Source organism: Salmo trutta, chromosome 18 (genome assembly GCF_901001165.1).
Source record: "Salmo trutta chromosome 18, fSalTru1.1, whole genome shotgun sequence".
Lineage (NCBI taxonomy): Eukaryota > Metazoa > Chordata > Actinopteri > Salmoniformes > Salmonidae > Salmo > Salmo trutta.
This window is the reverse complement of record NC_042974.1, coordinates 19,291,409-19,315,680: the sequence shown is the minus strand read 5'-3', so window position 1 is coordinate 19,315,680 and position 24,272 is coordinate 19,291,409. Positions and strand designations below refer to the sequence as shown.

Here is a 24,272-nt window from a genome sequence, read left to right as displayed (position 1 = left end):
AAGCCCTGCCTCCAGCTGTTTACTTAGAAATTCAAGGGACAGTAAGGAGGCCTGCGTCTTGTGACCGTAGCGTACGTGCAGGTTTGTACGGCAGGACCAAATCGGAAAGATAGGTAGGAGCAAGCCCATGTAATGCTTTGTAGGTTAGCTGTAAAACCTTGAAATCAGCCCTTGCCATAACAGGATGCCATTGTAGGGAGGCTAGCAATGGAGTAATATGATCACATTTTTTTGGTTGTAGTCAGGATTCTAGCAGCTGTATTTAGCACTAACTGAAGTTTATTTAGTGCTTTATCCAGGTAGCCAGAACGTAGAGCATTGCAGTAGTCTAACCTAGAAGTGACAAAATCATGGATTAATTTTTCTGCATTATTTTCGGACAGAAAATTTCTGATTTTTGCAATGTTACGTAGATGGAAAAAAGCTGTCCTTGAATCAGTCTTGATATGTTCGTCAAAAGAGAGATCAGGGTCCAGAGTAACGCCAAGGTCCTTCACAGTTTTATTTGAGAGGACTGTACAACTATCAAGATTAATTGTCAGATTCAACAGAAGATCTCTTTGATTCTTGGGACCTAGAACAAGCATCTCTGTTTTGTCCAAGTTTAAAAGTAGAAAGTTTGCAGCCATCCACTTCCACTAAATTATGCCAATAAACCACTTTTTTTGGACAAACTATGTTTTAAACACTGTAATGTTGACATGAACGCTGATTATTTCTAGGGATACACAACATGCTGAAAAATACTTAGATATCTTTGTTAGAAATAAAACTATATTTCCCTTGATGGAGTGACCCTGATTGTGAAAAATGGCTCAATTTACCCTACTCCCCCCTAAAGGAGCTTAATGTGGAGTCAGTAATGGGTGGAGGGTCTTGTTGTAGGAGATTACACAGATGCGTGTTTGTTGCAGATAACACGTCAGAAGATAGGAAAACCTGGTCCCTATTTTTGGATTGTAACAAACATTTTATTTGTAACGCTTTCATTTCATTAAAATGTTTACATTTTAGTCATTTAGCGACGCTTTTATCCAGAGCGACTGAATTATAGCCCATGCCCTTGTTATTTCAACTATGGAACAAGGGCACCATCAGGATGCAGGGTTGCAATGAAACCAATGCCATGCCAATGTCATACATTATCATACATACATCTCGACTTATTAATGATTATCAATGCGAACTCATTCAAATGCAATGACAATTATTCAAAATCCCCAAATTATGGCGAAATAGACTAATGGAGAGTAGGCCTGTATTACTAAATAGGCTACTGCATATGTAAACCTCCAATATTTTGCAGGTTACCCACATGATCTATTTTTGGTTTCAGAAATGTTTGGTTTTTTGCAGTTTTACGAAAAACCGCTTGATAGTAGGCCTTTTGTCCTAAATGAGGGCCCAATGTTCAACAATGTATTATCTAAAACATGGGTTACCTCCAACCAATCACATTCACGTTTTCGTCTTGGGGGCGGTGTGCAAAAATACCATAAAAAGAAAGATTTTTCCGAATTTGTTCATAATTCTGATTCTCACTAGCATCTAAGCTAAATCATCACGAGCAAACATGGTTGTGTGGACAGATGAAGAGCGCGCATCCATCTCCGACATCTTCTCCAAGCTAGACTATGACGACGTTGGCCCAAAGTGCCTGTCAAGGTAAGACAATAAACGTAACTTTAATTTGATTTGGAGTGTTAGTCCCCTTAATCTTCATCTTCTTCGTCATGTTATGTTGTTGTTCAGCCTCACACTGTTCTCTCCGCTCCCCTCAGGTGTCTGATCGTTTACCCCTGGACCCAGAGGTACTTCGGGGCCTTCGGCAACCTGTACAACGCAGAGGCCATCATGAACAACCCTCTGATCGCTAAGCACGGCACCACGGTGCTGCGCGGTCTGGAAAGAGCGCTGAAGAACATGGACGACATAAAGAATACCTACGCCGAGCTGAGCATTCTGCACTCCGAGAAACTACGCGTGGATCCCGACAACTTCAAGGTAAGATACAAAAGAACCTTGAAGTGCACTTTTTGCGCGTGCAAAGTATAGTATATTATGTCATTGCACCACTCGATCAAGCTACCCCCAAAGACATTCTAAACATCTCAGTTCTGCTTTGGTTTGTTCTCTTTTAAAGCTGTTGTCTGACTGTCTGACCATTGTCATCGCTGCGAGGATGGGCACCGCCTTCACCCCCGAGTATCAGGCCTCCTTCCAGAAGTTCTTGTCTGTGGTGGTGTCCGCTCTGGGCAGGCAGTACCACTAGAGTCAGTCCTCCATACCTGACAGAGGAGACATGTGTTTCACTCCTCAATTAAAAAATAAAAGAAGCATAGAAGCATCTGTTTGTTGATTTTGTATGTTCATTTTACTCGTGCGTAATTGTATCCATATGGGCCTATAATATAATAGAATAAGACAACTTTAAAGGTTTCAATGTTTTCAATGGTTATTTCATTAATAGATGTTATATCTACACATTATAAATAATACATTAGCCAAGATGAACAAGTTGGCGAATGGATGCACATTGCCTACAAGCTTACAGAGTTGGCCCGGCTGAATTGTATAATGTCGCTGGCTGTAAAACACGTGACACACAATATGTTAATTAACATATAAAAGGTACAAAAACAAAACTATGAAGTGACCACTGTATTGTTTTTAACTAATAAGAAAACTTGGACCATAAAACGAACATAGACGCATCATGGATGGAATGCGCAATTTACATTTTTGTTCACAAAACTTTTTTTTCTTCATTATTGACCTTTGAGTCTTTAACAGTTAATATGCATTTGTCAAAACTATTTACCTTATATTGACATGAGTGTACTGTAGCAGTTGTCATATTCATATCCGTTATGTAAAACATAATTCCAGAAATGTTTAATCCCCTTTAAGATTGTTTTCCGTTTTGTTTGATACAATTGACCTACACTTGTACATTGAGCAAACGCTAGTTTGTTTGGTGTAGCAAACTGCCCCATATTCATTAAAAAAAAGTTTGACATATTGGTCCCATTTTTTTATAATAAAGGGATGAGATTCAAGTTTCCTATACCAGATCCCTACATGAGCTATATGATTGCAGTAGCCTACATGACCCACAGCAACCTAGTCCATGCAGGCCTCTGCAGCAGCTGGCTTCTTCACCTATGATCCTACGTGAGGTTTTAGAATATAAAAATGGGAACACCTAGTGTTATCTTTAACCACATACAGTAGGCCCACACATGATCTGAGAAAATCTATGAGTAAAAGGCATATCTATGCCTTTACATTCAATTTAATGAAAACATCCTAATAAAATGTATAACCATAGGTCTCTCCATTGTGCCTGTACTGTTCCCTACTAGATGATTCCTCCTCATCCCCCAGGGAGGTGTAGGAGAAGCCATATATTTGCTGCCACATACGTAACACCTTCATGAAGAAAGTGACATAACATTTTCTCGGTATAGCGATATCAGGTTCTTCATTTTAGAAATCATTCTATTCGTAAAGAACCGACCAAATGTTGTTGGTCTTCATTCTGTCTTTTCCCCATCTCCTAATATCAAGTCACAACTCCGCTGTTAGCAACTATTTTATTTTTATTTAACCTATATTTAACTAAGCAAGTCAGTTAAAAACAAATTATGTTTACAATGACGACCTACCCCTGCCAAACCCTCCCCTAAACCCGGACGACGCTGAGCCAATTGTGCGCCGCACTGTCGGACTCCCGATCACTGCCGGTTGTGATATCCGGCGACGTCTGTACGCTGCTGGTGAGATGGCTAAAGAGAAGCTATCAAGAAGCTATCATCTTCACAGGGGAGGATAAATGGCAAATTTGATCGACGAGCTGAGCCTCGTCACTTTAGTCCAGGTGACCAGTTTCTTGCTCTGCTGCCAATTGTTTGTTCTCCATTTCAAGCCAAGTTTCAAGGTCCATATACGGTTGAAGGTCATTTAGCAGAAGGTCATTTTGAAAACCTTGACAGATCAGTGAAAAATGCATAGTGGGTTGATAAATGTCGTAAAAAGCTATAAATCAATCTCCATTACATACTAGCGATTACAACCACATTGTTTCATTGCATACTTCACTTACCGGGAAAGAGGATGATCGCATGGGAGGATCGGGTACGTTCCAAGTTGCCTTGGTTGAAGTCATGATGCGCATTTGTGTTGTAGGTCAACATACACAGATTCTGCACAGAAGAAGAATATACATTCAAACTGCCTGGAAATGCGTTTCTTAGATTAATTTAATATTCTTATATAAACCGAACAACCCAGAAAGTAACGTCCCCTGCAGCCTATTGTGTTGACGAGCTGGAACGCGCTCTGCAATACATTGGCTTGAAGATGCAGTGGCGGTTCTAGACCATTTCAACTGGGGGGGCCAAGCTGGGGCCAGTTGTACTGTTAGAGGGGACAGTTACATTAGACTTATTGTTGTCATATCGTTTTGCATGTGGTACGATAAAGCATGTGGTACGATACCGCCTAAAGCCGTCCCTCTAGAAAATGTGTGGGTTAAATTAGTGTTCCGCGTTGCCACTGTCTAATAAAGGATGTAAAAAAAGAAAGATAGCAAAAATGTGTTATGTAAAAATTATTTCCTACTCCACATTTAGGGGGGCCACAAGGGGGTCCAAAATTGTTGTCACATGTATCAAAGAGCATTGGTTAAATGAGGACATTCATACTACGGAAGAGTGGCTTGGTAGATTGAAAGAAATGTATTTAATGGAAAAATCACCAATAAAATAAATCTGAAGACAGATGTAGGCTATGTATGTAGGCTAAACATTGGAACCGCTCCTTGAAAAATATTATTGTGTAGACATGACTTATTAGTCTTAAAGCAACCAAACATTTGTTAATGTTATATTTAATTTTTTGCATTTATTTCATTAATACTTTATTTCCTTTAGTTTCTTAATTCTATAGTTATATTGTTTGCTGTAATAGCCTGTATCTCAGACGACCAGAACCTTAATAATAATCACCATACTTACTTCACAAACAACAACTATACTAGTAGTGACTGCACGGACACAGTATGATACTGACTCACTCCGCGGTGGTGGTGAATGGGTATGAGGGCTGGACACGCCGCGACCCAGACCCTACTGTTGTCTATTACACATACTAATGCCTCGTTCACGTGCTATTGGTTTTCTCGGAAATTCCTAGTTCCGACTGGGAAATTTCACTTGAATGACCCTCCAAATAGGAATTACAAGTGGGAAATGAGAAAAGGATGTTGCCAATCTTATTGGTTTAAGAATTGTTCCGACTTCAAAAGCACTTGAATACAATCATGTCGGAGTCTCAACTGCCCATTTTTCTATTTCTCACACGAATGTGAAGCCAGCATAATACATCATTCAAGTCCTAGTCGGCACTAGGAAAATGAAATTTCTGACTTACTAACTGGTTGAACGCGCTACAGTAGCCTAAGTATATAACATGATTGACATGACCGTAATAATCATCATGGAAAGGCCTTGGATGTGCCATAAGTGTAAGCCAACATAACTCATTATTTTACAATAACCTGTTTAACGTAATAAATGCGTTATGAAGAAAACCGTGTACTGTTGCCTACACGAAAAAAGGGCCTTTCTGATGACAAGTGCACCAGTATCCCAAAGTATTATTGAAATCAAGCATAGAAAACAGCATTGATATTAATAATACATTTTTTCCCACGAATTAAGTCGCACGTAAATGTGTTTATTTTCTCACAAATTCTGTTCACCAAGTTTAAAACACTACATATACGCATACAATTACATATTTTAAAACAGGGTTAAATAAAGAAATAATTTCTGTATATTCATAACGTTGAATTAGCCATAAAGAAGAAGAAAATGAAATATAGGCTATCGTGTCTATGGTTTTTGCAAAGGCTTGTGTGTAGCGTACTGGTTACATTTGTGTCTTTTCGCACGAATTAAGCCACACAAAAACGCACGAAAATGAATTGAATGTGAGATTGTGTTGGCAACACATAATCCAAAACACTACCAAAACAAACTGCAAACGTATCCAACACGTTTGTTGTCACATTGCGTGCTAGGAATATGGGACCAAACACTAACTTTTGACTACTCTAAAATGTATGGCATTAGTTCATTCCAACCCTGCCTCCTGAGAGTGCACCTGTGCCGTAGTTGATGGGCTGTAATTTCAGATCAATTTGATGCCATCGTTTGAGATTTCCTTAGGCCTAATTAAAAGCGTGAGAAATAAACTTTTAGTTACAATCATAAAAATCGGGACCATGTTTTCCCACCCTCTGACGTGTTATCTGCAACAAACACGCATCTGTGTAATCTACAACAAGACCCTCCACCCATTACTGACTCCACATTAAGCTCCTTTATATCTGGAAACTTCTCGAGCGTCATTCGTGCAGTGATAAACATGCCTGCGTGTTCATTTTTTAAATTGATAGGACATTAATTAATTGAATGTGCCAAGAATCAACATTTAAATCAGCAGTGAATAAAAAATGAAATAAAACACGGTGACACGAAAGGAAATCAGAGTTATTTATACTTTGTAGCCTGTATTACATGCCTGTCCAAAACAGTAAAAATAATCATTTACATTCTTCACTTCGAGGTAAAAAAATGTCCTGGACCAAATTATTCAGAATTTGGTTGGAGGCAGGTGATTCTTGTTTACTGTGTAATTTGGCTCACGTGGGTAATTCTTGAACTGTGGTGATAATGCTGTCCCTGGACTTTGGCAACATGTAAAACACTTTAAAAGTACAAAATTAATATAGTGGCGAGAATGGGTTCAAAGGATGACAGAAAGGACACAAGATCAGTTAGATAACAAAGCAAGTGTTCTATCATGTAGGAACTACACTATATATACAAAAGTATGTGGACTCCCCTTCAAATATGTGGATTTGTCTATTTCAGCCACACCAGTTGTAGTCAATGAACAGCATTCTCACACATAGGTGTTCCTTTTGTCAAGGTGGGAAAGGGCAGTGAGGAGTGCGATTGAGATTGTATCATCTGTGAATCTGTTAGGGCGATAATGCGAATTGGAGTGGGTCTAGGGTTTCCGGGATGATGGTGTTGATGTGAGCCATGACCAGCCTTTTAAAGCACTTCATGGCTACCGATGTGAATGCTACGGGGCAGTGGTCATTTAGGCAGGTTACCTTTGCTTTCTTGGGCACAGGGATTATGGTGGTCTGCTTGAAACATGTAGGTATTACAGACTCGGTCAGGGAGAGGTTGAAAATGTCAATGAAGACACTTGCCAGTGGGTCCGCGCATGTTCTTGGTACACGTCAATCCGTCTGGCCCAGCAGCCTTGTGAATGTTGACCTGTTTTAAGGTCTTGCTCACATCAACTACGGAGAGCGTTAACAGCTGTTGCTCTCATGCACGCTTCAGTCCCCAGCAGAAGGTGCACCTGTGTAATGATCGTGCTGTTTAATCAGCTTCTTGATATGCCACACCTATCAGGTTGATGGATATCTTGGCAATGGAGAAATGCTCACAAACAGAGATGTAAACAAATTTGTGCACAGAATGTGAGAGAAATAAGCTTAATGCGGTAGGGAACATTTCTGGGATCTTTTATTTCAGCTCATGAAACAAGAGACCAACACTTTACATGTTGCGTTTACATTTTTGTTCAGTGTAATTAGCCTGCCTGCCTAATATGGTTAGCCTGCCTGCCTGACTGTCTAATTGATTAAACTTAATTTCAAACGGTCTAACGTATAAAAGTGGTTTTCCATAAATCTCTTTGACTCAGATGTTGTCACTAGTTACCACAAAGTCAAAATTGGCTATATGATAAAAATTCAAGAAAACAAAAATGTGCTGTGTGGTTAGGGTTAAACTTTTAAGAAACTGTAGAAATAGGCGGGGTTTAGCCATAATTATGACTTTGTGGCTGTGGTAACTAGTGAAGACCAGGACATAATTCTAGGCCTCAGGAACTAACAATACAACCTTGAACTTGCTAAAATGCTGAACACCACTCTGTTCCAGATAACATGACAAAGTAGCAGAAGTTTAACTGTTGTCATTGTTCATCTGCAAGTTCTATCAGTTTCATATCTACCAAAGTCTGTAATGATGTTTACATAAATCAGAATGACTATATAGTCTTGAGGCCTAGAAGCATTTTTATATTTTTTATTTTTTTATTTCACCTTTATTTAACCAGCTGGCTAGTTGAGAGCAAATTCTCATTGACAACTGCGACCTGGCCAAGATAAAGCAAAGCAGTGCGACACAAACAACAACACAGAGTTACACATGGAATGAACAAAAACATACAGTCAATAATACAATAGAGAAAGCCTATAGAGTGTGTGCACATGAGGTAGGATAAGGGGGGTGAGGCAATAAATAGGCCACAGTGGCAAAATTATTACAGTATGGCAAATTAAACACTGGGTTGATAGATGTGCAGAAGATGAGTGTGCAAGTAGCGGTACTGGGGTGCAAATGAGCAAAATAAATAAAATAAATAACAATATGGTGATGAGGTAGTTGGATGGTGTCACGCCCTGACCGTAGAGAGACTTTTTATTTCTCTATTTGGTTAGGTCAGGGTGTGATTTGGGTGGGCATTCTAGATTATGTATATCTATGTTTTGATTTTCTATGTTGGCCTGATATGGTTCCCAATCAGAGGCAGCTGTCTTTCGTTGTCTCTGATTGGGGATCATATTTAGGCAGCCTTTTCCCACTGGGCTTTTGTGGGATCTTGTTTTTTGGTTAGTTGTCTGTGAGCACACCATTTACTTCACGTTTCGTTTGTGCTTTATTGTTTTTGTTGTTTTGACAGTGTTTGTTTTTAATAAAGAAAAAATGTTCGCCTACCACGCTTCACCTTGGTCGCCTTCTTACGACGGACGTGACAGAAGATCCCACCAAAAACGGACCAAGCAGCGTGGCCAAGATGAGTGGACTTGGGAGGAAATTATGAATGGAGAAGGGCCCTGGACGCGGATTGGAGAGTATCGCCGTTCAAGGGAGCAGATGGAGGCAGCAACGGCGACGATACGAAGAATTAGAATAACAACAGAAGACCAAGAGGCAGCTCCCCCAATTATTTTTTTTGGGTGGGGCACACGGGGAGATTGGAGGAGTCAGGGTTTAGACCTGAGCCAACTCCCCGTGGGGAGCGTGTGACCAGTCAGGCACCGTGTTATGCGGTAACGCGCATTGTATCTCCAGTGCACATTCATAGCCCGGTGCGCACTGTGCCTGCGCCCTGCATTTGCCGAGCTAGAGTGGGCATTCAGCCAGGACGGGTTGTGCCGGCTCAGCGCTCCTGGCCTCCAGTACGCCTCCTCGGTCCAGGATATCCTGCGCCGGCTCTACACGCTGTGTCGCCAGTGAGCCTTCACAGCCCAGTGCGTCCTGTGCCTGTGCCCCGCACTTGCCGGGCTAAAGTGAGCATCATGCCAGGACGGGCTGTACCAGCCCTACGCTCCATTTTTTTACATTTTTGTCATTTAGCAGACGCTCTTCTCCAGAGCGACTTACAGAAGTGAATGCATACATTTCATACATGGCCCCCCGTGGGAATCGAACCCACAACCCTGGCGTTGCAAACACCATGCGTTGCAAACACCATGCTCTACCAACTGAGCTACAGAGAAGGCTGTACAGAGAAGGCTCCAGACCTCCAGTGTGCCTCCACGGCCCAGTATATCCTGTGCCTGCTCCATGCACCCGGCCTCCAGTGCGTCTCTCCAGCCTGGTATGCCCTGTGCCTGCTCCACGCACCAGGTTTCCAGTGTGTCTCCCCAGCCTGGTAAGCCCTGTGGCAGCTCCACGCACCAGGCTGCCAGTTCGTCTCCTCAGTCCGGTGAGACCTGTTCCGGCTCCACGTACGAAGCCTCTAGGGATGATCCATGGCACGACGCCTCCAGTGATGATCCATGCCCTGGAGCCTGTAGTGATGATCCATGGCACGAAGCCTCCAGTGATGATCCATGGCACGAAGCCTCCAGTGATGATCCATGCCCCGGAGCCAGTAGTGATGTCATTTGACAGTAATGAGGGGTGGTCGCTTGACCGCAGACCCATTACGGACGCAGGCAATGAGGCAGTGATCGCTGAGATCCTGGTTGAAGACAGCAGAGGTGTATTTGGAGGGCAGGTTGGTTAGGATGATATCTATGAGGGTGCCCGTGTTTACGGATTTGGGGTTGTACCTTGTGGGTTCATTGATCATTTGTGTGAGATTGAGAGCATCAAGCTTAGATTGTAGGATGGCCGGGGTGTTAAGCATGAAGATAAATGGGGGGCAATCAATTCGCATATGGTGTCCAGGGCACAGCATAATTGCAATTTTTGAACATTTGCCTTTTAGCAATGCTCTTTAGCCACCATGCTATTGGCCTTGGCCTTTTAGTCCTTGGTGCTATTAGCCTTTGCATTTTTACACCACCTGTATCCAGAAAGCTCTGTATTAAGCCTTTTACGTCTCCACATTTACCTTTACATAGTCAACTTGCTAAATTCGGTCTTCAGTATACAGTATATCAACCACACTGTAGAAGGATCTATAGATGTTTCTAATACATTTGAACTCGTTACCTTCAAAATGGAATTTGAATCAAGAAACGAAAACATGCCAGTAGACCTCCTGCGATAGGACCAGCCCAGTAAACCCGATGGTAGGTCCAGTAGTTGGCCATCACTGCTGGCCCCAGAGCCCTGGCTGGCTTCAGACAGGTCCCAAACACATCCCTTCTGCACCAGCACACAAACTGGTTAACTGCTGCACACACAAAAATCTAGGATAAGAGTCTACACAGACATGCTGTTTGGTAAAGGGGACATTATCAGGCACATGATACAAACTTGACAATGTTAATGAAACAGACTATTGGTGATTTCTGAGCATGTGGGTGTTGTAATAGTCTAGCTAGGGCCAGTTTCAGAGACAGGGCTTAGATAAAGCCAAGAGTAGGCCTTAATGTGTACTAGTTAAACTAGGACATTTAAGTATCTTTCATGAACGTGGCTTAAATTTGGCTTAGTTAGTTGGAGACTATGGAGTCATGGAGTAATAAGGTAAGTAAGCCTAAATGAGAACACCTAGGTTAAGCCTGATTAGGTTAAGTATGAGCACATGCTGTTGGTCTAATGGTGCTCATAAAAACCCGGAATGGAATAGAAAACACTATTACTGGTGTGAATCTTGAGACAACACAATGGCAGAGGCAAAAATAATTAGTTCAAAAACCTTAGTGAGTATGAAAAAACTATACTAAAACTAATTTTGTCAATCCATCCAGTTATTGAAGGTAAAAACCATACTGCTGCTACTGGGCAAAATAAAAAGAGTGGTTGGGCTGCAATTTGCAGTGAATTCAATGCAAATGAAAATGTAACCACAAGAAGAGTACAACAACGTCAGGTGAGATATCTTCATTATTATCAGTATTTCACATTTCTCATATTCATATTTTTGTGACATCACTTATATTGAATGATATCTGCCTTTAAATACTCTGTGGAATGACATTAAACTGGCTTTAAAAAGAGAGAACGCAGAGATCAGAAGAGAGCGATTTACTACTGGTGGTGGACTACCAAAAAAAGACAAGACTGATGAATTGAGTGACTTGCTGTCTGGAATAATAGAGCACCAGCAACCTCTGGATGGTATATCAGACGATGACCAACCTCTGGATGGTATACCAGACGATGACCAACCTCTGGATGGTATACCAGACGATGACCAACCTCTGGATGGTATCCCAGACGATGACCAACCTCTGGATGGTTTACCAGACGATGACCAACCTCTGGATGGTATACCAGACGATGACCAACCTCTGGATGGTATACCAGACGATGACCAACCTCTGGATGGTATACCAGACGATGACCAACCTCTGGATGGTATCCCAGACGATGACCAACCTCTGGATGGTTTACCAGACGATGACCAACCTCTGGATGGTTTACCAGACGATGACCAACCTCTGGATGGTATCCCAGACGATGACCAACCTCTGGATGGTATACCAGACGATGACCAACCTCTGGATGGTATCCCAGACGATGACCAACCTCTGGATGGTATACCAGACGATGACCAACCTCTGGATGGTATACCAGACGATGACCAACCTCTGGATGGTATACCAGACGATGACCAACCTCTGGATGGTTTACCAGACGATGACCAACCTCTGGATGGTTTACCAGACGATGACCAACCTCTGGATGGTTTACCAGACGATGACCAACCTCTGGATGGTTTACCAGACGATGACCAACCTCTGGATGGTTTACCAGACGATGACCAACCTCTGGATGGTTTACCAGACGATGACCAACCTCTGGATGGTATACCAGACGATGACCAACCTCTGGATGGTATACCAGACGATGACCAACCTCTGGATGGTTTACCAGACGATGACCAACCTCTGGATGGTTTACCAGACGATGACCAACCTCTGGATGGTTTACCAGACGATGACCAACCTCTGGATGGTTTACCAGACGATGACCAACCTCTGGATGGTTTACCAGACGATGACCAACCTCTGGATGGTTTACCAGACGATGACCAACCTCTGGATGGTATACCAGACGATGACCAACCTCTGGATGGTTTACGAGACGATGACCAACCTCTGGATGGTATACCAGACGATGACCAACCTCTGGATGGTTTACCAGACGATGACCAACCTCTGGATGGTTTACCAGACGATGACCAACCTCTGGATGGTTTACCAGACGATGACCAACCTCTGGATGGTATACCAGACGATGACCAACCTCTGGATGGTTTACCAGACGATGACCAACCTCTGGATGGTTTACCAGACGATGACCAACCTCTCGATGGTTTACCAGATGATGACCAACCTCTGGATGGTATACCAGATGATGACCAACCTCTGGATGGTATACCAGACGATGACCAACCTCTGGATGGTATCCCAGACGATGACCAACCTCTGGATGGTTTACCAGACGATGACCAACCTCTGGATGGTTTACCAGACGATGACCAACCTCTGGATGGTATCCCAGACGATGACCAACCTCTGGATGGTATACCAGACGATGACCAACCTCTGGATGGTATCCCAGACGATGACCAACCTCTGGATGGTATACCAGACGATGACCAACCTCTGGATGGTTTACCAGACGATGACCAACCTCTGGATGGTATACCAGACGATGACCAACCTCTGGATGGTTTACCAGACGATGACCAACCTCTGGATGGTTTACCAGACGATGACCAACCTCTGGATGGTTTACCAGACGATGACCAACCTCTGGATGGTATACCAGACGATGACCAACCTCTGGATGGTTTACCAGACGATGACCAACCTCTGGATGGTATACCAGACGATGACCAACCTCTGGATGGTTTACCAGACGATGACCAACCTCTGGATGGTATACCAGACGATGACCAACCTCTGGGTGGTTTACCAGATGATGACCAACCTCTGGATGGTATACCAGACGATGACCAACCTCTGGATGGTATACCAGACGATGACCAACCTCTGGATGGTTTACCAGACGATGACCAACCTCTGGATGGTTTACCAGACGATGACCAACCTCTGGATGGTATACCAGACGATGACCAACCTCTGGATGGTACACCAGACGATGACCATTTGGACAGTTCAGATGAAGAACTGAGCACAAATGGTACATATACCAAAGAAAGTAAATTGGTTACTTACTTTGGTAAATATATTCCACTGTCTGTGTCAATCTTTATTCTTCTTTCATTCTAAGGACCATGAGATTATTTGCGCTTCTAATGGTGTTCTTTTTCCAGAGGAAAGGAATCTGAACAGGTTGGAAGAGCCAGTGCACAGTGAGTGTGTACCCTGATCTTCCATTGGAGGATCAGGACAGCAATGCTACTTCAGGTAGTTGTGCCGCACAGCTGTAGCAATGATCACCTTGCAGCATCTTCATGGCTTGAAACGAAGTGTATTGAGTAAACACTGGAATCGATTTTTCCATACTCCAAACATATGCTTCACCATCGCTCTCGTGCAGATATGAGCTCTGTTGTATCTTTGCTGCTCAGCTGTTGTGGGATTTATGTGTGGAGAGAATAAAAAGTTACTCTGACCATATCCACTGTCACCAAGTAGTGGTCCACTACGTTGTCCTCTCTGAAACTGGGCAACAATGTCTTAAAACTCCAAATGTTATTATGTCAGAATAATAGTAGAGAAATATTTATTTCAGCTTTTATTTCTTTCATCACATTCCCTGTGAGTAAGAAGTTTACATACACTGAATTAGTATTTGGTAGCTTTGCATTTAAATTGTTCAACTTGGGTCAAACGTTTCGGGTAGCCTTCCACAAGCTTCCCACAATAAGTTGGGTGAATGTTGGCCCATTCCTCCTGACAGAGCTGGTGTAACTGAGTCAGGTTTGTAGGCCTCCTTGCTCACACATGCTTTTTAAGTTCTGCCCACACATTTTCTATAGGATTGAGGTCAGGGCTTTGTGATGGCCACTCCAATACATAGATTTTGTTGTCCTTAAGCCATTTTGCCACAACTTTGGAAGTTTGCTTGGGGTCATTGTTAATTTGGAAGACCCATTTACGACCAAGCTTTAACTTTCTGACTGATGTCTTGAGATGTTGCTTTAATATATCCACATCAATTTGCTACCTCATGATGCCATCTATTTTGTGAAGTGCACCAGTCCCTCCTGCAGCAAAGCACCCCCACAACATGATGCTGCTACCCCTGTGCTTCAAGGTTGTGATGGTGTTCTTCGCCTTGCAAGCCTCCCCCTTTTTTCTCCAAACATAATGATGGCCATTATGGCCAAACAGTTCTATTTTTGTTTCATCAGACCAGAGGACATTTCTCCAAAAAGTATGATCTTTGTCCCCATGTGCAGTTGCAAACCGTAGTCTGGCTTTTTTATGGCGGTTTTGGAGCAGTGATTTCTTCCTTACTGAGCGGCCTTTCAGGTTATGTCAATATAGGACTCGTTTTCCTGTGGATATAGATACTTTTGTACCTGTTTCCTCCAGCATCTTCACAAGGTCCTTTGCTGTTGTTCTGGGATTGATTTGCACTTTTCACACCAAAGTACGTTCATCTCTAGGAGACAGAACGCATCTTCTTCCTGAGCGGTATGACGGCTGTGTGGTCCCATGGTGTTTATACTTGCATAACATGGTACCTTCAGGCATTTGGAAATTGCTCCCAAGGATGAATGACTTGTAGAGGGCTACAATTATTTTTCTGAGGTCTTGGCTCATTTCTTTTGATTTTTCCATGATGTCAAGCAAAGAGGCACTGAGTTTGAAGGTAGGCCTTGAAATACATCCACAGGTACACCTCCAATTGACTCAAATCATGTCAATTAGCCTATCAGAAGCTTCTAAAGCCATGACATTTCTGGAATTTTCCAAGCTGTTTAAAGGCACAGTCAACTTAGTGTAAACTTCTGACACACTTGAATTGTGATACAGTGAATTATAAGTGAAATAATCTGTCTGTAAACAATTGTTGGAAAAATTACTTGTGTCATGCACAAAGTAGATGTCCTAACCGACTTGCCAAAACTATAGTTTGTTAACAAGAAATTTGTGGAGTTGTTGAAAACAAGTTTTAATGACTCCCACCTAAGTGTATGTAAACTTATGACTTCAACTGTATTATTTCCAATGCATTTTCTTTGTACATACGAAAGCGGTCTCGAAAAGCTATTTCATCAAAGTCATTTAATGGATTACTCCTATCCACAAGTACTCGTCTGGCTGGCCTCTGTATAGTGCAGGTTGGTCTTCATTTAGGTATTCCAAATCGTCCATGCTCCCTCACAAACAGTACTAAGCAGAAGTTAAACCTGCCTCTTTGAAGGATTAATTTCCGCTTCAATTTAGTCCTGGAGTAGCTCTAATCCTCCCTCTTGCAATCTGCTTTATTTAATACAGAACAGGCTAAATCTACGACTACTTTAAAATAAGACTGTGCACGTCGCTTTGAGTTAAGACAGCTGAAACAGGCATTTTAGTCTGGGACTAGGCTTAAGCCTTGTTTGTGAAACCAGCCCTAGATTTAATAGGGCACATTTAAAAATGTGATGTTATATTCTTAAATATTGTAAAATTAAATTAATATATTCTCTCAGCTCACCCTTCTAGAATGTTGATGATTGCAGTACAGCCTACCAGGAAAGGTACCATGGAGCTTTTGCTCTTTGAGTTGACTGCCCCTAGCAACACTACCATGGAAACCAGTCACGTAATGGCAATCTCTCCAAAGATTTGCCCCCGCCAGCTGGTCCTCTGATTGAAGGATGTTAAACGCCGCTCCGGTGGCGTTGGTGTAGTTCTTCTTTGATATCATCTGAAGGACAGTATACAACTGTCAACTGCTGACCTACATGTTTCAGGTGCTAAGCACAGCAGGATACCACTTCACATTAGTGACAAATCTATTCATAAAAAGTGCTAGGCCTACACATATAATGAATTGATTCATTGATTGAGTTTCTTAACTTTATAAGCATGCCTTTCCCTAACCTTGTACCCAGGCTCAAAGAGAGCCGGCTGGTGGAAGAGAATATCCTTTCCGCTATAGAATTATAATTTGTTCTCCATTTGTACCACTGTAACTGCTCATTAGAGGTTACCGCACGTGAACATTAATAACTCAACTGACCTTTGACATGGCAGCTCCCAGCACCCCTCCTATTAACTGGCTGATAAGGTATGGGATGACCATGAACAGATGCATGCCGCCACACAGTTAGATGGTGAAGGGAGGGTTGAAGTGGGATCCATGAAATTGCATGAAAACATTATGAAAGCTTAACCAAGTTTAATCTGCCCAGAGGGTCAATACAGCTGCATTCAGACATAAACATTTTCACAAGCACTGATATTTAACCGTTAGGCTGAGTCTCCTCCTACCCATCTGTACAAACATCGTTCTTTACTGCTAGGCAGGAAACCAGTGATACGGGCCATGAACTTTTATTTCTCCCTTAAGGTGACCTGACCTGACCTCAACCCCCCTCCATCACTAATCCATGGCTCTCTACCATTATCAATGCCTGCCACATGTAATTGCTTCCCTGTACTCAACACATTCCAAGCTTAGTTGCACACACTATATACCTTCCTCCTATAACCATTCACTTCTGGTGTAGACCCTCTAAACCTCAGCACTCCATCAGTGACATGAATAAGTATATTTCATGCTCTCAGAACCCAACAAAAATAAAAGCCTGTACACTGATTTAGTTATTCAAATTAATTTATATTTAATTATTTCTGTCTATAACAAACAATTTTTCATACATACATTTTATCTGAAAATTTCAATTCCAAAATATATTCCAATTTATACAGCATACCATTAGCTTCTGCAACCAAAGCTTCAAGTTGCAAGAAAAAGCCAGGTGAGAATAAAGGGTGCGTACAGGCGGCAGAGAAGTCAGGCGCAGGAGAGCAAAAATTGTGTTCCCAACGGAGCAGTTTAATAATAAAAACCACCGGAAAATAGAACAATCAATGGGTAACAAAACCCGTCACACACTAGATAACGTGCACAAGCACTTACAATAAACAATTCCGGACAAGGACATGGGGGGAACAGAGGGTTAAATACACAACATGTAATGATGGAATTGAAACCAGGTGTGTGGGAAGACAAGACAAAACAAATGGAAAATGAAAAGTAGATCGATGATGGCTAGAAGACCAGCGACGCCGACCGCCGAACGTCGCGTGAACAAGGAGAGGCATCGACTTCGGGGGAAGTCGTGACAGTGAGGTAAGATCACACAGGAAAGATGAACCAGGTCAGTACAGGTGAGTCCTACCTGATCTGATCCATGCATGCCAACATGACGGCGCCGGCTGTACCATGCCTGCAGACTCAATGTTCTCGATTACTGACACAGACACGATGAAGACGATGAACATGGTGGGTGGCTACTTCGAAGAATCTCAAATATAAAATATATTTTGATTTGTTTAACACTTTTTTGGTTACTACATGATTCCATATGTGTTATTTCATAGTTTATGTCTTCACTACTATTCTACAATGTATAAAATAGTCAAAATAAAGAAAAACCCTTGAATGAGTAGTTGTGTCCAAACCTTTGACTGGTCCTGTGTATATAGTGTATTTTATGTTTGAGACACTGTTAATGTCAGGGATGCATGACAAATGTGAAAACATTAAAAACATTTTTAGATATTGTCAATAAATCATATATGCATGCCAGATGAAGTGTGTTTTGAATTTATTTTATCAGTCAGTGAGTTCAATGCGTCTGTTGAGTTCAAAAAGTTATTACACCACCTATAGTGTAATAAAATAGTAAAAATGATTCATGATTTCCATTAAAGAACTTTGAACCAAACATAAACAATGATTGACGGATTGAATGGCCAGACGTGACCATAGGTTTGAATGTACTGTACTTATGCAAATTGTTTTTGTTATACAGTACAGTTCAAAACAATATGACGTGTACGACAAGATGTGAAATACAAAAGATCTACAAGCTATGAAGGGAAATACAATATTTTGGAAGACAATGCCCCCATGTCTCCAAGATAACACTTTTACTTCAGAACAAGACGTGTCTTCTGGTCGCCAAACAACAACCTGTGTACAAAAATAGGAATTCAATGATAGTAAACAATACATAAATTACAATGCGATGAAGCAATACTCTTCTACTGACTGTATAGAGTAAGATGTATGACAGGCTGAAACAGTATGGAAATGCAGTGCCATTTTATTGCCTCTAAGGTCACAATCTATGGTAGAAGGGTAATACTATCTATAAATAGGTGAGTAAAGAAGGCTGGGTGTGCTGTATCCTACCTGACCAAGCTGCCAGTGATAAGGGCCCCTGCAACCGGTCCCACCCAGTAGATCCAGTGGTACTCCCAGTAGTTAGCCATCACTGCAGGGCCAAACGCCCGTGCTGGGTTCATACACCCTCCAGATACTGACCTGCTAAAAGACCAATGTGACAAACACATCTGGTTTCTATATTGATCGAACAATGCATTACATCAGATCAATACACGTAGTAAGTAGAATTAATCGTTATCAGTCAGGCAGTGATATCATCAGGCAGGCAGTGATGTCAATGGCAATGTCCTCTTTATTCCTGCTGTGTCATTTCTTGTTATTGTCGATAATGGCAAAGCAGGAATAGTATTGAACCTGTTCTGCTGTGAACCCTTGTCATTTCAATACACCATCTACCATGACAGGTGTCCATTGATTTTCTCAGCCCTTACCCAGCCAGTATGTTAGCAGTCACAGTGAGCCCAATGCAAAGTGGGGCCAGTGGGGTTCGGGTCCTGCCGTTGACGGCCCCCATACAGACCACAAGGGACAGGAAGAGGGTCATGACCATCTCTGCTAGAGTGGCACTGCCGATGTTGCCGCTGGTTTTAACCACGTTGAACGCTCCCCCTGCTGCACTGTCATAGCTGATGATGGAGTAAACTGCCTGTGGAATATCACAACATCTGTACGATTAGATTAGGATTAGATTGAGGTTTTATTGGGATTAGATTGGGATTAGATTGGGATTCTATTTGGATTAGACTGGGGTTTAATTGAGATTATATTGGGGGTTTATTGGGATTAAATTGGGGTTTTGTTGGGATTATATTGGGGTTTTATTGGGATTATATTGGGATTCGACTGGAGCTTTATTGAGATTATATTGGGGTTTTATTGTGGATTATATTGGGGTTTTATTGTTTTGGGGGGTTTTATTGGGGTTTTATTGGGATTATATTGGGATTACATTGGGATTATATTGCCATTTATGAATGTTTTTTGTTTGGATCCAAATGCTTGTGAATTTTTTTTTCAAAATGCGTAGACTACGCAAAACTATGTATGATGCAAGTAATTTGTTTAATGAACAAACATTCTCACGTTAAATACATCTATGATCATATGGAGCATCACTTGTGTGTACCTATTGTCATATTTGACTTGCTTTGTAACATGCGGTAGGAAATAGCACAATTGCCGCTCTATAATAACTGCAAGGTGCTGTTAAAAGGGCAGACTGGGGCTGGTTCTCTCATCATGGGTTGGTTGAATACGGGAGACTGGGGCTGGTTCTCTCAACATGGGTTGGTTGAAGTGGGAGAATGGGCATGGTTCTCTCATCATGGGTTGGTTGAATATGAGAGACTGGTGCTGGTTCTCATCATCATGGGTTGGTTGAAATAGGGGAGACTGGGGATGGTTCTCTCATCATGGGTTGGTTGAATATGAGAGACTGGGCCTGGTTCTCATCATCATGGGTTGGTTGAAGTGGGGAGACTGGGGCTGGTTCTCTCATCATGGGTTGGTTGAAGTGGTGAGGCTGGGGCTGGTTCTCATCATGGGTTGGTTGAATACGGGAGACTGGACCTGCTCGGACACCTGTCACCATCTGATCCTGCTAAGATCCTGCTAAGACATGATCCTGCTAAGACATGATGAGAATAGTGTTGTGTACTGACTGTGCACCATAATAGCTAACGTTAGCCAACATTTGGCCAGTTCTCTCTCTAACGATGCATCAACTGGCGAAAGCTAGCCAAGTTAATTTACTTCTGTTGAAACAGGACAAAACAAAGGCTACAAAACATTTCCATACAAACAACAGCTGTTAGATAATAATAGTAGCCACCTCATATCGCTATCTGCCAGATAACTAGAGTCTAGAGCTGACCTGGCTGTGGTAAGTTAGCTACTAGCTAGCTAATTAATTCACCTCAGTTGCGAGGGGATGAAACATTATCTAACGTTACATGTCAGTTACACTAGTTAATAGCTCAACACTGGGAATAAACACCAGTTAACTTTTTTTCTATTAAGTTAAACAGCAGTTACATCAGTCAACTAAAGAGTAGACCGTTTCTGCTCTGCTTGCTTTAACAACTCGGAGAAAAAGCGCAACACACTGACAGCAGCTGCCTCTGTTCAACTCTCCTGTGCTGGTCCAGCCAGCCTTCCTCAAGCTTTGCCTTTTACAGATCCTGTCTGCCCGCTTTGTGGTGTCTGCATGGTCCTAAATCCAACTGACTGAAAACTCCAAACAGCCTACCCGACCACTCTGAGGCGTCCACATAGATCCTAAAGAATTGCCTTTTTTGGTATCACATTGCAATGATAAAACTGGAAGAGGAGCACAAAAGTGCAATTTCAGAATGTAGGGGGACATGACCCTCTCCCGTCCAAAGTGAAAGTAGCCTTTATGCTAAATTGGGAGTGATTATATAACAAATTCTACTTACAAAGTTTAAGCTGTTGAATTGTGTTATGAATATTGTTCTATCAAAATCAATATGACTATTTCTAAGACTGTAGGCGAAATGTCTTCATTTCCAATGGATAATAACTCCAAAAGGGTGCCCATTTCAACCCCAAGACCTAGCTGCCTAATTTCCACTCCATGGTGAAGGACGTTTCTGATGAACTCCACCTTTCTTTGTTTGCTGAAATCCATACTTTTTCAATAAATGTTAAGGAAATGCCACCGACTTGTTGAGATTCAATTGCCACATGCTCATTTACGCTGAGTTGCCATTGTAGAGCAACAGCAATGAGAAAACAGTCAGTGGTTGTATTTGATTACTGTTTTTAGAAAAAGTATTAATTTCAGCAAACAAAGAAACGCAACTACAGAGGACAAACATAGGTACAAGGTAAACATTTCATAAGTAAACATTTTTTAAGTATTGACCTTGGGCGAAACGATGTAGTAGGAGCTGAATTCCACAAAGCCTGGTCTCTGCTCCATTCCATTGGTGGAGTTCATCATATACTTCCTTCACCATGGAGTGGAGTTTAGTCAGCTACCCAAGACCCTGCTCTCTTGTTTAAAAGAGTCTCTTATGATATAGATCTACCGTTATTGAGAAATATACACAGTAAGAAGTGTGACAACCAGTCTCAGTCTCCCCTGCAGCTCCACTGGATGTGCTCATAAATGCACAGCTACTCACAAAATGTTTCAGAGCTATCAAGTTTTGACATTGCGTCAAACAAACAATACTGCGGGTCTCTGGTTATTTTCCTCTGTTTGGTCTATACTGCATTCTCACCTGCAGTGAAGCACACCACATACAAATGGAATCAGACAGACCGTACTTTGAGTGAACCACAGCGCGTTGTTTGGTGCGCACTGAGTGCGGTTCATATTTACACCTGTCCAAAAAAAATGAATTTAGGGGGTAATCACTCCAGAGTAAAAAAAATCCCCCGCTCTAAACAAACTTGATGTGAAAGCCCCCTTACCTTTGCCAAGCCAGCCCCGGTCATCCCCCCCACTATCTGTGAGAGTATATACGGCCCCAGTAGGATGACGTCCAGTCCTCCACTGACGCACACACTCACAGACACAGCTGGGTTGAAGTGGCCACCACTGGATTCAGACAGAATAACATGTTTAGCACTGATACTCATGCATTAGGAAAATCACACTGATAAAAGAGATTAATATACTTGTTATAACTAGAGCCCTACCGATATGTTTCTTGGGGTCCGATACTGATTCCGATTTTTTGGGGGGGACAAAACTTACTAATACCGATATCTGTGCCAATATACTGTTTTACAGTGGGGAAATAAAAAAGTGTAATTTTCCACACTGAATTATCATAAATTGGCATCCAAAAGAGTGATTGTCCAATAAATATGCTTCAAATGTTGATTTCATACATTGTAACAATAATGACACATCATAAGAATGGCCACAAGTGTTCAGATCAGCATGAGATTCCCTTTTCATCCTGTTTATTGAATATCGGTTATTGGTTGAGTTATTGCTGATACTGATAAAGCAGTAAAAGTCATGAGAACACAATTATATTCAAATAATTCACAAAAACATAGTAAAACTTTCTGACCTCAGAGTGAGATGTTACCAGGTGCCAGCATGTCCTTACCTGATCTCTCCCAATACAGCGATAACAATTGCTAGCGCCAGCCCATGAGCCAGAGCGGGCTGGATGCTCCCCGGAACGCCAGCATTCTCAATAACAGACCCGCATCCCACGAAGATGAAGAGAGTACATCCTAACACCTCAGCCAAGCACGGCTGGATATATCTCTCAAAGGTGGTGACTATTTTCCTGGGGTTGACTACCCCTGAACCTGGCCCTGAGTCCCCAGTGTCAGCCCCAGCCACGGTGAAGAGCTCCGTCTTTGACTCTATCACAGACATATTGCTGACTACTGCTGCTCTCTGTGTCACTTACACCTGCTCTGTCAACCGGTCAGCCAGAGTGTGACACATGCACTGATAAGAGTGCAGACAGGACCGTCACATTAGGGTGGTCTCAGGATATGCGTGGGAGTATCGCCACAACGCCATCTCCCTTTGCTATGATGGCATGTTTTGGCACACATCCCCGTATTTAGCTGTAGCGGAAGTGGCTATTGTAGTGCATGACAGACTGATGATGGAATACCTTACCAGTCGTACGGGCTATACAATGTGTGAAATACATTTTTTGGAGCTCCCTTGTCCCCATACTCCATAGTAGTTGCCACACCAGATTACCTCGTGATCCCAGATGGCAGGGCACCTTTAGGGAGATATGGTGTGAACTCAGGAAAAGTTGGATATAAATCTTTATTTTCACACATTGTATAGCCCGTACCAACTGGTAAGTAGGGTTGGATGGTATCCATATTTTCATATCGTCATACCGTCTTTACTCATCCTGGGATTAATGGTATTATCATCTTAGTACACAAGGGGGCGCTAAAAACACAAAAAGCCCATTGTGCGTCTATTACCGGAATACTAACAAAATTAGCACAGGTAATAGCGAATTGCCATAGAGGCTGCTAGCTAAATATGCTAGCGAGCGCAAATGAAAATTAACGAATTGCAAAACCAGCTGTGACAATGTGACAGGTGAAATTAAGAACACAATCTGCTTTATCTCCTAAGTTATTGCACAAGTTGACTGCAGGTATTTACTTAAAAAGTATCTACAAATATTAATATTTATTGAAAAACGTTTCCAAATACCCCTGTATACGGTATACTGCCCGAGCCTACTGGTAAGGCCATTCCAGATTATAGATCTGCTTTCAGTGATGGGAAAAGTTTAATCGGAAATAGGTAAACCAGTGGGCTGGTAAAAATTATTTTCAGGATACAGAATTTCACCAATAGCATCATTGCACAAAAGAGTACGCTGCATCATCTGGATATGTGTGCAACAAAAG

The 24,272-nt window shown here is 42.1% G+C and overlaps 2 protein-coding genes and 1 pseudogene across 3 annotated transcripts; 1 reads left to right on the top strand and 2 right to left on the bottom strand.

Annotated features, from left to right (window-relative positions):
• Positions 1–1,518: 1,518 nt before the first annotated feature.
• Positions 1,519–2,347, top strand: LOC115152951 (hemoglobin subunit beta-2). The gene is made up of 3 exons (XM_029697894.1): positions 1,519–1,665; positions 1,782–2,004; positions 2,144–2,347. Exons 1-3 carry the CDS (start codon positions 1,574–1,576, stop codon positions 2,270–2,272), a joined length of 444 nt encoding a protein of 147 aa, XP_029553754.1. The 5' UTR covers positions 1,519–1,573; the 3' UTR covers positions 2,273–2,347.
• An 8,256-nt stretch (positions 2,348–10,603) lies between these two features.
• On the bottom strand, positions 10,604–18,146 carry LOC115153661 (aquaporin-8-like; annotated as a pseudogene).
• Positions 18,147–18,286: 140 nt separating this feature from the next.
• On the bottom strand, positions 18,287–23,385 carry LOC115152950 (aquaporin-8). Of its 2 annotated transcripts, none has more exons than XM_029697892.1 (5): positions 22,979–23,385; positions 22,329–22,455; positions 19,319–19,533; positions 18,894–19,025; positions 18,287–18,671 (listed from the first exon to the last, which is right to left on the bottom strand). In XM_029697892.1, exons 1-5 carry the CDS (start codon positions 23,254–23,256, stop codon positions 18,629–18,631), a joined length of 795 nt encoding a protein of 264 aa, XP_029553752.1. In that variant the 5' UTR covers positions 23,257–23,385; the 3' UTR covers positions 18,287–18,628. The 2 variants fall into 2 exon arrangements, with proteins under 2 accessions (XP_029553752.1, XP_029553751.1); XM_029697891.1 differs by having other exon boundaries at positions 18,894–19,028; positions 22,979–23,379.
• Between the last annotated feature and the right edge of the window lie 887 nt (positions 23,386–24,272).

Excerpts from the sequence above, each read along its gene's own strand:
- LOC115152951 (XM_029697894.1), top strand. The coding sequence starts at position 1,574 with ATGGTTGTGTGGACAGATGAAGAGCGCGCATCCATCTCCGACATCTTC. Across the intron at positions 1,666-1,781 it reads GGCCCAAAGTGCCTGTCAAG|GTGTCTGATCGTTTACCCCT; the intron begins GTAAGACAATAA and ends CGCTCCCCTCAG. Across the intron at positions 2,005-2,143 it reads TGGATCCCGACAACTTCAAG|CTGTTGTCTGACTGTCTGAC; the intron begins GTAAGATACAAA and ends TCTCTTTTAAAG.
- LOC115152950 (XM_029697891.1), bottom strand. The coding sequence starts at position 23,256 with ATGTCTGTGATAGAGTCAAAGACGGAGCTCTTCACCGTGGCTGGGGCT. Across the intron at positions 19,534-22,328 it reads CCGGGGCTGGCTTGGCAAAG|GCAGTTTACTCCATCATCAG; the intron begins GTAAGGGGGCTT and ends GATATTCCACAG. Across the intron at positions 18,672-18,893 it reads ATCACTGGCAGCTTGGTCAG|GTTGTTGTTTGGCGACCAGA; the intron begins GTAGGATACAGC and ends TTTTGTACACAG.